Raw genomic sequence first — 14,641 nt, forward strand, 5'->3', positions numbered from 1 at the left:
CCCAATGATAATGCTCAAGGAACTCTCTATATAGATAATTTCATGCATCATGATCAATCATATTCATATAAAAAAATCCAATGAGCATTGTCTTTTTACTTCGCTCCAAAACATTAGCAATAGGTTCATGTGGTCTAAAACGTACCTGTTGTCTATCTGGAAGATGAATTTGCAAACGAAAAATGGCAGGGTACATTCGATACATAAGAAAAGAAAATATCTTCCAACATGCCTCTGAAGCACATACCCATCTTGCATTAATGTACTGTTGGACCTCATCATAATTTGGGCCTGGTCTAACTTCCATAGAGACACAATCTGGGCCGTTATACACATATTTATATAAGTACTTTACACTGATGATATTACAATATATTTCAACATTAATATAGCAGTTATATTTCAGCATTAACCAAGGATCATATGGAACAACCCAAATGTTGTCTACCATAATCCTGCAATGATCATTCAATGACACAGGATTATTAATATCATATCGTTTGTAAACAGGATATGAGTCATTGCCTTGGTAGGTTTCTGGCGAGAAAGGCTTTGGGTATCCTTTTTTACATCACCCATTTTTCATGCACAGTGATCTTGGATTTTGTACTTTGCAAGGACCATGTATCATATGCTTCAGAACAGCTTTATGTAACTGAGGTTGTTCCTCCTTACACGGTATTTCTGCTTTAACAACTAGATCGTAATCCTCTGGATTATGCAATTTATCATCTTCGTCGAGAATTATAAGCATATGTGCATGTGGTAAACCCCTTTTTTGGAACTCAAAGACCTGCACATATACAATAACTCTTCCGAGAACCCCCTTGACCACAATATCATCCTTCAATTCTTTAAATTTCGATTTGAAAACTCTTGCAAGCAAGTCTGGACGATCTTGTGCGATTTGTGCAGGTAAAAGCTCATTTTGGATTTCTTCCCATCCTGGATTACACGTCATTATGATGAATATATCTGGCTTCCCAAACTTTTGAACCAATGACATTGCATATTGAAATCATTCGATCATATCGCGTGGGCTTCCCACAAATGATGAAGGTAGAATGGTTCTATGTCCAACATTTCCTAAATATAAGATAAAAAAGTTGGGTCATTAATAAATATTGATACCAATCTGCCATTAATAAAGTAATGTAAATTTCAAGTGTAAAGTTTACATTACTAGTATCACTCTCTCCTTCATGGAAAGCATCTTGTAGGTCTTGGTACAGATCTGTCCTAATTGAATCTTGATTGTGCTCAAACCACCTAAGCTTGTGTGTTTCAATATTTACATAATTATCAACAACATACTGTTGTGAAAGACATCCTCCATACCAAATCATTGATAGAGCATCGTCGCGAATCTTGGACATTAGTAAAAATAGATGTAGGTTCAGCTATTTTATAGTGTAAATGTCATTTTGAAGTAAAAAAAATAAAAATTGAAAATAATAAAACTCTTACCTAAAAGATGTATGCATAATAATCACGACATGACACTTTACTTCTATTAGCATCACGTGTGTTGATATCCCATCCATATGTTCCAAATGGGAAAAGTATTGGGTATTGCAATGGATCATAATATCCTCTTGTATCTTGAACATTGATTAAATTGCCACCAAACGTTTGAACCAAAATTTCTCTGCCACTTAAATTCCTTTGAATAAGTCACACAATATCTTCGTGAGCTTCTACAGATTGAGACATTCATCGCTGTATTTCAAGATTGGTGTCGTAGATATACAATTGTAGATGCCGCACACTTAGAGGTGTATGTGGTAAAAGACTACCAATTCTATGATAGATGACACCTTGAGCACAAAATGTATATATTCCTCGACTATTCAAGGCCATGCTTTCATCCACGTGTACACCCATTGAGGTAAATGCAAACATGTTGTTGTAAAACCGTATATATTACCTGAAATGTCTGCCCCGTGGTGTTTGCTCACAAATGAGCTCCCTAAATTCAGGACAAATTAGTATGTTGGGTAAGGATATTTTTCCATCCTTGCAACACATCGAGGATGTCTCTCGATGGAACAAACAGGCATTATAAAAGCAACATGTCTTTGGTTGTGGTAGTTGGTACCTAATGGTCTCTATACCTTTCTTTAAAATCCTTCGCACAATTGTATCTGCCTCGCATACAATTTATTACATGTGCAGTACCATCAAATGTGTTGACAGCACCTAATTTTTATTTTGAGGAAAACTTTAGTGATAAAGAGTGTTATGATAGTTGTGAAAGAAAATATTAAAATTGTACCAAATATTATGTTATGAAATAAGCAAAATATTAATAACGTTTTGAATATGCAGCTTGTTAACAAATAATAAAATTGATAATGATAAAAATGTAAATTGAAATTAAAATGATGACATTAAGTAATAAACCTTGTTCTCTGTAGCCATCCCCGTGATTTTGATCATTTATATTTTCAACTTCTTCATTTCTTTCTACACCTATAATGTAATTATAGAAAATGCTCAATTGGTGTAATTATATATATAAAATAATGATGAAAGCTTTATAGAAGGATATAAACATGAAATTGAAGATAAAAATGGTGACATTGAGCAATGAACCTTGTTCTCTATAGGCATCCCCTTGGTTTTGCTCTACTATATTTTCAACTCCTTCAATTCTTTTTGTAACTGCAATGTACTTATATAAAATGCTCAATTGGGGTAATTATATATAAAAAATAATGGTTAATGCTTTATAAATATATTATATAAAACTTACCAGTATTAACATTAGAAGTTGTATGACTTGGTCCAGCCTCAAAGTCATTTGCCATTATAGTTGGATGGGTTGGAGGGAGACCTAAATTTAATACTATAAAGATTGACTTAGTATCTTTGTATACATTGACATACAACTAACATGGCAGAAACTATAAATTTTCTCAAAATAATAAGATTCGAAGCAATGAAAAATGTTTAAAGATACAAAACTATAATCTCACCACTGACTTCTTGCATAGCCCTATGCTCAACTGGCATATTGCGTGCCAAGTTACGGATATGTGTAAGCCAACGACTTCGTCAACCTCTTGATTAGGTGGTATTAGTGATGTGTTTGTTGATGTTGAATTAGACTATACAACATCTTCTTCATTTAAATTTGCTGGGCCTCACACTAAAATGTGATCACCACCCAAAGTTTGTTGTCTTTGTCTTGAGTAATTAGCACGACATCTTGCCAATTGAATATTTCTACTTTCATTGTCTTCTCAAGCGAGCATAATATCTCCATCGTTCTCGACGACGTTCTATGTCATCGGTATTCACCATCGCTGTATTTTTCGAACTCATTTCTACATAAAATTAAATTAATTTATAGTGGTTGTTGCGTAAACATACACAATAATCAATAGTGTCAATGCTGTTCTTCTAAATTTTTTATTGAACAAAAGTACAATGAATGTAGTTTAAGTTCATAGTAGTAGGAACAGCATCAAAATTCACGTTTAAGTTCAAATTCGCGTTTTCCTCTTTGTTCTTTTTTCTTTTTTCTTTTTTTTTTCCTTTTAAATCTCTTCCATATTTTGGAAAAAAAAAGGAGTCCTACTATAAAACCACTACTATAACTTCTCCATCCATATCCTTATATTTAGGCACTAACATATCTGATTTTGAAAGAAAATAAAAGGCTAAATTTTAGGGAAATTTAAAAGATTAAGGTAGGGAATTGATGTGACCCTATCCTTATTTAAAAGTTTATCAAAAAAAGAAAAACTACACTTTTAAAAAAAATCCCATGTTCTATCCATGTACTATTTAAAAAAAAAAAAAAAAAAATTCCGCTTTCTATCCCACGTTTTTTTTTTTTTTAAGTTTAAAACTTTTAGATGTGTTTTATATGAAGACTTTGGAGATCCAAGGACCAAAATTACAAATTTTCCCTCAAGTCATAAAAAGACGGTTTTTTTCTTATTAAGGACATGAGGTTAAAGAAAAGTTACAAAATGATTTTTTTTTAAGGAAAAAAATGGGGTGTTTATATACAAAAATTACATTCATTATCACATCAATTTATATTATTTTATATTGATATAATTTTAAAAAGTTGTCCTAGATGATTTAGACGATTTTGCTCTTTGTTTGTAAACATTTTCTAATAAAATTGATATTTTTCTATAAATTTTAATAAATAAATAAATAAATAAGCTTTTGTGATTTGTCACAAAGGCCGATCCCCAAAAGTCAAAACAAAGTACAGTAATAAATTGCCAAATGGGACCCGTTTAATGAGATGAACTGGACATAATTAAATAGTACTACACTAACTACCACCATTCTTAATGGTTGGTCCACATAAAAAAGAAAGGGGAGGGAAAGAGAAAAAGAAAAACATCGAATCGAAGAGCATGTATGCAAGGATCAAGGATGCGAGACATTTATATCGGGACCTCAGAAAGATATGGATGTCTAACTATATTTCACCCAAATTAATCAGCATTAATGTTTGTTTATATCATGCAGCTTATAGGGCGAAAATGGGTAAATACCCGTTAAAAACAAACTATTTAGTTAATAGGATCCGTTTACAAACTATTTATAATTTTAGCAACTCGAGCCTCAGAAACTCGATTTTGGGCCCCTAAATCGACTCTTAAAGGCTCGATTTTCATGGGTTGTTCCTGTCTGATGTGGCACTTTTTCCACGTGGCGCCTACATGAAAATCGAGTCTTAGAGACTCGATTTACATTTAAAATGAAAACAAAAAAAAAACCACAAGGGCAGCGGGAAATCCACAGCAACGCGTTCATCAGAGAAGAAAGAAAAAAAAAAAAAAACCAGAGAAGAATGTTCATCAGAGAAGAAAAAACCAGATCGCACCGCGAAGAGAAGAAAAAAAAAAAAAAAAAAACCCAGATCGCGGTGCGACCTGGGTCGCGCGGCGACCTGGGTCTCGCGGCGCGACCTGGGTCTCGCGGCGCGACCTGGGTCTCGCGGCGCGACCTGGGTCTCGCGGCGCGACCTGGGTCGCGCGGCGACCTGGGTCTCGCGGCGCGACCTGGGTCGCGCGGCGACCTGGGTCTCGCGGCGCGACCTGGGTCGCGCGGCGACCTGGGTCTCGCGGCGCGACCTGGGTCTCGCGGCGCGACCTGGGTCTCGCGGCGCGACCTGGGTCGCGCAGCGACCTGGGTCTCGCGCGGCGACCTGGGTCGCGCGGCGACCTGGGTCGCGCGGCGACCTGGGTCGCGCGGCGACCTGGGTCGCGGTGCGACCTGGATCTGTCTGTGTCGCCATTCCTTCTTCTTCTTCTCTTTTTTTTTTTTTTTTCTTTCTTTCTGCTTTTTTTTCCGCTGGTTCTGCATTTTGGGTTGTGGTCATTAATATTTTATTTTTGGGTTGGAAATCGAGTCTTAGAGACTCGATTTCCATGTAGACGCCACCTGGATAAACTGCCACATCAGACAGGAACAACCCATGAAAAATCGAGCCTTTAAGAGTCGATTTAAGGGCCCAAAATCGAGTCTCTGAGACTCGAGTTGCTAAAATTATAAATAGTTTGTAAACAGACCCTATTAACTAAATAGTTTGTTTTTAATGGGTATTTACCCATTTTCGCCAGCTTATAGCGAGAGAGGTTTACTGTTGAAGGGTTTGTTGTGGCGTCAGCAGCTGGACTTGTTTGGAGAAAGAGTGTGGCTTTCAACAATCACATACGGATAACCTCTCTTTCAGATGGGCCATTAAGTGTTTGCTTCTGCCACTCTCACTTTCTGATACATTTTTTTTTCCTTATAACCCATTTATTGCATTTGGGTCTTCTTGTATCTATGCCTATGAGTGTCTTCACGTGTCGGTTGGATCTCTTTCAACGTTTCAACTTTCAAGTGGCTTATTATTTTTGGATTGTCGTTTTTTGTAACTTGCTAACTGTCCCAAAAGATTGAATTCATTCACTTCTATGCTTTAATAGCTAGATATAGACATGCTGCTCTTCCTCTTATGCATAGTGGTTGACCAGTGAACACACATACTAGAACATAGTACTAAGTAGCACTGTAATAAGGGTATGTATTTTCTTGCTCTCATGAATGATTGGTATTCCGTATTTTGCTTTTAAATTTCAATTTTATACTTTACCAACAACATGAACAACGTTGTGCACTTTTGTTCTTTCAAGTTTCAAGAAAGGTAAAGCTTGGCATGGTAAGACTTGGAAACGTGATGATTGTTCATTAAGTTTCTATGTTGTTAGGAAAGTTTCAGAAATTTTAAACAAAATAATTTATACGCAAGCTCGAGCTATTGTTTTGGTCCTTATTATATATTTTTAAATCCATTTCAAATTGCGGGAGCAGGATCTTCTGGGTTTTATAGTACTTTTATTAGACCTTTATCTTTGTTTGGTTGTTAAGCCAAGAGTAGTACCAGGATGAGTGAACTCCTGAAAAGTCTTTATGTTGCACCCCTTTCTTTTGAATTCCGATAAAATAGAATGACTAATTTGTTAAGCATACTCTCAAAAAAATTTGTGACTAAGGCTTGGTTGTTGTTGTTGTTATGTATATATTTCTTATGATCATTTATATCATTTCTCAAAACTGTAATAGGAGTTGGATTTTTTCAGGGAGTTGAGGAATGGATACCAGAGAAATTCAGTCACCTGAGGATGGGGTTGAGACACCAACTGTTTTGGATGGAAATTCTGACTCCATTCATGGAAAGAAGCTAGGAATGTACTTCATTGAATCTGATGATAGGCGGACAGCGTTTGGGCGTGGTTATACCGGTGGTACCACACCAGTTAATATTCATGGAAAACCTATTCCAGATCTTTCAAAGACGGGTGGCTGGATTGCTGCCTTCTTTATATTTGGTAGATGATATCTTTCAGTTTGATTTTTCAAATTTCTGTGTCTTTATATTTCTATTGTTTGGTTGCTGGTAAAACTGTGAAGAACTGAAGTGACTGTTCCTATGTTTGTTGTTGTTGATGTCGTTGTTAACAAATGAATCCATTCTGATTTGGTTGGAATAGATGTCTAAAGCACACTTGAGGTGTTTGTGTGTGTGTGTGTGTGTATGCAAACATTGGCCAAATAATTATGGGATATGATTGAATTGTAGTGAACTGGAGTCTTTATTTGTCCAGGGAATGAAATGGCAGAGAGAATGGCTTATTTTGGGCTTTCAGTTAATATGGTGGCCTTTATGTTCTATGTTATGCATAGACCCTTCTCCAGTTCATCAAATGCGGTAAACAATTTCCTAGGGATATCACAAGCATCCTCTGTCCTTGGTGGTTTTCTAGCTGATGCATATCTTGGTCGATATTGGACAATTGCAATCTTCACAACAATTTATCTGGCGGTAGGATCTATATATGAACCCCTGTATATGAAATGTTTTTAGATACATTATTAGTTTATCCTTTTTTTCAGGTCATTTCAGTATACATTATTAGTTCTTACATTTTCCTCTACTACAGTTCCTTGTTTTACTAGTTTATTCTAAAATTGGTAGTATACTGATTATGATTATCACATTCTTTTTGAATTTTCTTTCCTGGAGGGTTTGACAGGAATAACCTTATGCGCAACAATGAGCATCTTCGTGCCAAACCAAGATAACTGTGATCAGTTTTCACTCCTGTTAGGCAATTGTGAGCCTGCAAAACAATGGCAGATGGTATACCTGTATGCCGTACTTTATGTGACAGCATTTGGAGCTGCTGGTATAAGGCCATGTGTTTCGTCTTTTGGAGCTGATCAATTTGATGAAAGCAGACAAGACTACAAATCTCTCTTGGATAGGTTTTTCAACTTCTTCTATCTTTCTGTTACTATTGGAGCAATTCTGGCCTTCACTGCGGTAGTATACATTCAAATCAAACATGGATGGGGAGCTGCTTTTGGTTCACTGGCTGTAGCTATGGGCATATCAAACATGGTATTCTTTCTTGGAACTCCTTTGTATAGGCATAGGTTGCCAGGAGGCAGCCCTCTAACACGGGTTGCCCAAGTCCTGGTAGCTGCATTTCAGAAGAGAAATAACTCATTCTCTAGCAGTGAGTTAATAGGCTTGTATGAGGTTCCTGGAAAACAATCTGCAATTAGGGGTAGTGGAAAGATAGCTCATACTGATGATTTCAGGTAGGACTGATCCTTCTTTTACATTACTTTTCCCTGATTAGTGATTGCTATAATAATGATTAATTCATTATTTCCTAACATCTTAAACTTTTGGGACAATCCCCACCTAGCAAGAGGAGTCTGGGCTCACACATGAGACAGTTTTAGAATAATGATTAAATCACCATTTCTTAATAGCTTAAGCTTTTAGGACAACCAAGAATTTATCAGTTATTAGGCACATAAAATGCTAGATCATTATGATTTTTTCTACTGGCCTAAGCAGCAGCTAAGGCATCAAATGGAACAACGGAGTAACAAAGCACCTTAAGAATTCCTATTTCCAGTGATTCTGAAGGATGTCTCTCCACATTAACTGTTTTCTGGTCCACATAAATAATAAGTTGTTACTAAACTGCTAATTTATTTCAATATATGATATCTGAGACTTTTTGGCCCTACAGATGTTTGGACAAGGCAGCACTGCAGCTGAAAGAAGATGGTCCCAATCCAAGTCCTTGGAGGCTTTGCACTGTGACTCAAGTAGAGGAAGTCAAGATCCTTTTGAAACTTATCCCCATACCAGCTTGCACAATAATGCTCAATGTAATCTTAACAGAGTTTTTGACTCTCTCAGTACAGCAAGCCTATACTCTAAACACCCACATGGGTCATCTAAAACTCCCAGTAACATGCATGCCTGTATTTCCTGGCCTCAGCATATTTCTTATACTATCTCTCTATTACTCCACATTTGTCCCAATATCCCGACGCATAACTGGTCATCCCCATGGAGCTTCACAACTTCAAAGAATAGGCATTGGTCTATTAGTTTCTATCCTTTCTGTGGCATGGGCTGGGACTTTTGAAAGGTACCGAAGAAACTATGCAATAAAACACGAGTACGATGCTAATTTCTTAATTCCGATGCCCAACCTAAGTGCGTACTGGTTGTTGATTCAATATTGCCTGATTGGCTTAGCTGAAGTATTTTGCGTGGTGGGATTACTAGAATTTCTCTATGAGGAAGCCCCAGATGCCATGAAAAGTATAGGATCTGCTTATGCTGCTATAGCTGGTGGTTTAGGTTGCTTTGTAGCCTCTATATTGAACAGCATTATCAAATCCGTCACAGGGAACCCAGGCAAAGGACAGCCATCATGGTTGTCCCAAAATATAAATACTGGTAGATTTGATTATTTGTATTGGCTCCTTACTGTTTTGAGTCTAATAAATTTCTTAGCTTTTCTGTATTCAGCACATCGGTACAAGTACAGAGCAAGACATAATTTTGAGACGGGGAAGCAAGATGTAAACAACAAATAGAATTCCCTCTCCATGGTTAGTTAAATAGGAATTGGGCACATTAGTTGGACAAGGGCCAATTTCCCTTGCACAATTTTCCTCTTTCTAGATTTTGTACTTGAAAAAGTGTTAGGGTATGTTTGGTAGACTGTAATAAGATCTGTAATGTAATAGTTATTCTTTAGTTTGGTTATGTTTTTATTACAAGGAGTAGTCATTCCTAATAAATAGCTATTTTTCAAAATGAGGAATAATCATTCTTCTTTAAAATGTTGTATTAGCTATTCCTTAGTAAGTACAATAATTTCAAAACTTAATATATTTTCAAATAAGCAAACTTTCCATATACATCTAACAATTATAAAAATAAAAAATCATAAAAAATAACTCATATTTCTCTTAAATTTAAAAACGACAATTTTTAAGGAGATATAATTGTATGAGTAAGATATTTCCTAAAATAAATGTTAAGTTTCATTCTAATGTTATAAATCACAATCAAACTAATGAATAAGTTTAGTTATTACATTACAACACACTTTATTACTAGTAATAAAGATTACAATTCCTGTCGTAATCCTCATTCAGTGTACCAAACGTACCCTTATTTATTTAATTTTTTCCATCTAAGCAATCATGCATCATTTGAAGTTCCTATGTTTCGGGAACATCCACTATTTCACCGTTCAAAGATATTGGATGCTTTAATTGCATGACATAAGTATATGACCACCATATTCCAGAAGGTCGATTCGCCGAAAAGGGTGTGTGCTCATTTTTTTTTTTAAATGTAACTAGAACCAAAGCCATGTATTTCTTAGATTGTATTTAGGATCAAGGCTTTGTAAAGTTACTTTCTTTCTATCAAATGTAAACTTTCAATTCAATCAATGAAATAGAATTTATCATTATGGCTTTCTTTTCTTTTCCTTTTTTTTTTTTTTTTTTAATAATTCCAGCGCCTGGTGCACTGTTCATGTCCCATGAATAGTGCATCAAGGCAAATGCATAGTGATTTCATTAACGAACAGTAATCGGAAATTTTTTTTGTTTGTTTTCAGTTTTCAGCAAAATAAGTGGTATCCAAACGCACATTTAATAAAATAAATGGTGACTTCATGTAAACCCTCAATTTAGGGGGACAAATGACTCAAGTCGAGCCACACATTTTAAGAGGCACTTAACACAACCTCATCCATTCACATGGGTCTTGACTTGAACCAAAAGAATGAGTCTACTTGGGGTTGCGATTTTTCACAAAAGCGAGTACCATCATGTTGTCCTAAGGTTAGGCAACAACTATTATCCATAAAGATTGATTTATTGTTTTATAGTGAATTTTGTTGTTTTTATGACGATTTTTTGAAAGGGGTTTCCATCCTAAACTATACTCCATTTTATATTTTATTTCTTAAATTATCGAAATGTACGATTGACCCTCCAAAGTTATAATTCAATAACTTAACCCCTTAACTATTTGTTTTCGGTTAACTCTAAAGGAATTTAGTATTAGAAGATCAATTTTTAAATGACAAAGGGTAAATTAGTCTTTTAACACTACATTTTGTTAGACTTAATAGAGGAAGTGACGAGAGCATGACAGAAGCAAGGGGCCGGGCCTCCCCTGACCCCCAAAAAAATAAACAATTAGAAGGTAAATTTACTACTAAAATTATATTTGGGCCCCCTCTCCCTCCAAGAAAATATCAGCCCAGCCCAACGAGGAAAGTATCAGCCGTTTAACAAACCTAATTCCGAAAAGAGAGAGAGAGAGAGAGAGAGATACAGACGTGAGTTGAGAGAGAGATCAACCACCGGCCATCGACTCACCGCCATTCGCCGCCGTAGTTCCTCCAGCTGCCCACCCCACCTCCGACGCCGAAGAAGTATATATTCTCTCCTACAAAACCTAATACTGATATGATTTTTCTCTGATTCTCTTTCTCCGCACTATACGTTTATAATTTGTGTGAATATGTTATTGTGGTGTTTGTTTGTTTTTGCTGAGGATGAATGTGAATTGAGTCTGTGACTGTGAATCTGTGGTTGTGTTTGTGAGTAGTCTCTGTCTCAGAGACTGATAATTATTTTTGCAGTGAGTTGTGAGTATAGTTATATTTTATATAGAGAGAGTATAGGAGCTGTAAAGGATATAAAATAGTTTTTATTGATAAGGTGGGTGTTACTAAGAAGGTGTTTGTTGAAATTCTTGAACTGGGGTTGATTGGTTATGTGTTTACTTTTTCATAACCTTAAATGTAATTGTTGCTCTACTTTTTTGGAAATACAGTTGGTTGTTTTTTAGTTGATGATTGAGGTAATGGATTCCGACAATGAACAAGGTTACAAACCTCGACCAGATTTTCAGGTAGAGGCCAAGGAACCACTAATTGATCTTAGTTCAACAGACAACACAGAACTTTGGCTCATTCAGTGGCCCAAAAGTAAAGACAAAGAAGTAAGTTTTATTCTTTGGTGTCTGCCATCTCAGTCTGTTTCTTTCAAACCGGTTTCAGGATAGAAGAAAAAAAAAAAAAATTTGATGAAAGGTTTGTAACAAACTGTAATTGCCATGTTAATTTTGTATTTTTCCATACTTGAAATAGTTGTGGTTGTTATGTGTATTTGATATAAGACTTAAACCCAAAATTGGTTGGCTGGGCTTTGCTAATTTGCTTTCAAAATTGTACCATTTATTGAAGTCTGGATTTTTGTGTCATCTTAGCTTAAAAAATTAACTGGTTTGAATGAGGCAACTCAACCAAAAAATAAATTAGTTGTCTGGATTTGACTTCAATAGCATCAAAGATTTAACAGCAAATTTTTGTATAAGTCATTGGAATAACTGCTATCATGGTTTGATGTCACTGAGGCCAGGGCATTGTGTTTATTAAATGATCTATGGGTATTGCAGCTTCCTGGACTTGATGGCCAAGAATTGTCTCTCAAACTTCATCACGATGGACAGTTGGGCAGTTTTGAGGATTCTTCTGGTAAATATTAATATTCTGCAGTGGTTCAAGGGAGAAACTCTAGTCTCAGCATCCGTTTTTTCTTGTATTAATCCTCTTCTAGCATGTAATGTAGCCTGATTTGTAACGATGTTTACTGTTTACACTGTATGATTGTCAGCACTTTTCTGATTCAATCTTGTGCATTTTGACAGGAAAAGCTTATGATGTTGTCAGCTTTGCGGCTCAAGAGTCAAATGCAACAGTTTTTCTTTCCTCTGCATCAGAGTCAAAAATTGGTATGTGTGTATTGGCTTCTTGCTTTTCTTTTTTCCACATCTTTATAATATATTTTCAGATCCATTCAAAGTTAACCCATATGAATTAAGTTGCATCAGTAATTTTTACATATCTATCATATTTGTACCAATATACAAGTGTTTCATTCACTTCATTTGGATATACAAAGTTAATTTTCAGATGATGTTGCCTATGAGGCTCCATTTGGTCTTGTCTGGCTTCCTTCTTTCTGACAGCTTATGTAAGCATTATAGGTCGTAGAAGAGAAAAGCAAGTTCCAGAGAGGGATATCCTAGTCTATTTTGTTAGGTGCCTGTTTTATTTTTCCAATCAAGGAACTCATCTAGTCCATGTGTAACTCTAAGCCCAGTCATACTTAGATTCTGATTTTGTATCTGAAGTTTGTTTATGAATACAATCAAGTTGTCTATGCTTCTCACTTTGAAAGATTGTTTTTGGTGTTTGATCCTGTGAAGTTCCATCACCAAGGTCTAGTTTTATGTCTTTCATTTGGTACTTTACCCATAATGAAATGAGAACGGTTATATTGATTTAACCTAATCTTTTATATGGGTTGCCTTTGTTATTATTGCCATTATTATATTGAAATTTGTTATTGTTACTTGTTACAAGCTTCATGCATTCCAATGATAAAATAATATGTGTTGGCAGTTGGGAAGATTTCACGGCTAGTTTCCCTTGTCCATTATCCAGAGCCTAATGAAATTCAAAATCTGAATTCCAACAGCTTGAGACAAAGTTATCAGAATTCTAGGGGAATTTCATTGACAAATTCTTCACGTCAATTCTCTACCCCAAGTTCTATTCTGAGAAAGTCTCAATCAACAAGTCGACATCAGAGAAGTTCCTTGTCTGAACTTGGGGAGCCGTCAGAGACTCCAAAAAAAAGACATGTTCGTGAATCTGCTGGGTCTATGGAGCATCGTACTCAAGATTCAGGACGAGGTAACAGTGAGCTTACCTATTCAGGGCTGTCAGATCGTTCTCATCAAAGTAAGTCAAAGAAGAGAGTTAAAACTGAGGAGGACTAAGGTGCCCCTGCCTTCATGATAAGTTTATCTTCTTCCAATATGCAAAATGAGTTCTCCAGTTCTCCTCCCCTCTCTCTGTGGGATAAGTGGAGGTGCTAAATCATCAATGCTGCTCTGGCATCATGATTTACAAATTTTCTAGTTCATTTTGTATTCGGATTGGAGATTTTTGAATCTTCTAGAAAATTTATCTGAAAGATGATGTGAGAAATTAAATATTTTCTGCTCCTTATTTCTTTTTTTCTTTTTTTCCTTAAGTTTTGGGCTCATGTTATGTACTTTAAAAACCCAGTCTTAACCTCTTTATTGCTTGCTCTCTTGTACTGGTCTCGATTTTCTGCAAATATATGATTTGCAAACCGAATAAAACTAATCATGCAATCAGAACCAGTTCTTCTCTAACAATGATATATAGAATATGGTTGCATATAATCTGCCCTTTGTAGCAATCAACATGGGATGCCAAATGCTGCTAATAGGAAGAACCAGGGGAGAAGTCCATTCATCAAGACTTTAATTTGGTATTTCAGGTTCCATTCATCATTAATTCCAAGTTCAGAAAATACCCTCCTAACAACATGTTTTCCCACTGATTCCAATACTATACGTCATCATTATTTCCATCTCCTCAGTGCTTTTTACTCAATCTCATGTTGCTCACATACTTGATAGGTTGTATCATGAATTTAACTAGTAAGCTATTGTACGGAGCCAGGTTACTAAATAATTTTTTTTTGGTAAACTACTAAATAATTATTCATTTCATGAGGAGTTTAAATACGTCAATTCCATGGATATTGGACTTATATTTTACTGGGACGGAATTTATGTGTCCCGGAAACAGTGTCTCTCTTACACTTGTGTTTAGCATTAATGTACTTCCTCAGTTTAGAACTCATTTTGAGAAGCTCAAGGGCTGTTTGGATTTGT

General features: G+C 35.8%; 2 protein-coding genes across 2 annotated transcripts; both read left to right on the forward strand.

The window, feature by feature from the left end:
* The first annotated feature begins 5,734 nt into the window (after nt 1–5,734).
* LOC115982019 (protein NRT1/ PTR FAMILY 6.1) lies at nt 5,735–9,596 on the forward strand. The gene is made up of 5 exons (XM_031104489.1): nt 5,735–6,039; nt 6,600–6,848; nt 7,125–7,342; nt 7,544–8,124; nt 8,568–9,596. Exons 2-5 carry the CDS (start codon nt 6,611–6,613, stop codon nt 9,427–9,429), a joined length of 1,899 nt encoding a protein of 632 aa, XP_030960349.1. The 5' UTR covers nt 5,735–6,039; nt 6,600–6,610; the 3' UTR covers nt 9,430–9,596.
* A 1,539-nt stretch (nt 9,597–11,135) lies between these two features.
* LOC115979206 (mediator-associated protein 2) lies at nt 11,136–13,948 on the forward strand. The gene is made up of 5 exons (XM_031101187.1): nt 11,136–11,294; nt 11,699–11,866; nt 12,323–12,401; nt 12,575–12,658; nt 13,332–13,948. Exons 2-5 carry the CDS (start codon nt 11,717–11,719, stop codon nt 13,709–13,711), a joined length of 693 nt encoding a protein of 230 aa, XP_030957047.1. The 5' UTR covers nt 11,136–11,294; nt 11,699–11,716; the 3' UTR covers nt 13,712–13,948.
* The last annotated feature ends 693 nt before the right edge of the window (nt 13,949–14,641 follow it).

The sequence above is a fragment of the Quercus lobata genome, chromosome 3 (genome assembly GCF_001633185.2).
Source record: "Quercus lobata isolate SW786 chromosome 3, ValleyOak3.0 Primary Assembly, whole genome shotgun sequence".
NCBI lineage: Eukaryota > Viridiplantae > Streptophyta > Magnoliopsida > Fagales > Fagaceae > Quercus > Quercus lobata.

Excerpts from the sequence above, each read along its gene's own strand:
- LOC115982019 (XM_031104489.1), top strand. The coding sequence starts at position 6,611 with ATGGATACCAGAGAAATTCAGTCACCTGAGGATGGGGTTGAGACACCA. Across the intron at positions 7,343-7,543 it reads TCACAACAATTTATCTGGCG|GGTTTGACAGGAATAACCTT; the intron begins GTAGGATCTATA and ends TCTTTCCTGGAG. Across the intron at positions 8,125-8,567 it reads GCTCATACTGATGATTTCAG|ATGTTTGGACAAGGCAGCAC; the intron begins GTAGGACTGATC and ends TTGGCCCTACAG.
- LOC115979206 (XM_031101187.1), top strand. The coding sequence starts at position 11,717 with ATGATTGAGGTAATGGATTCCGACAATGAACAAGGTTACAAACCTCGA. Across the intron at positions 11,867-12,322 it reads CCAAAAGTAAAGACAAAGAA|CTTCCTGGACTTGATGGCCA; the intron begins GTAAGTTTTATT and ends TGGGTATTGCAG. Across the intron at positions 12,402-12,574 it reads CAGTTTTGAGGATTCTTCTG|GAAAAGCTTATGATGTTGTC; the intron begins GTAAATATTAAT and ends GCATTTTGACAG.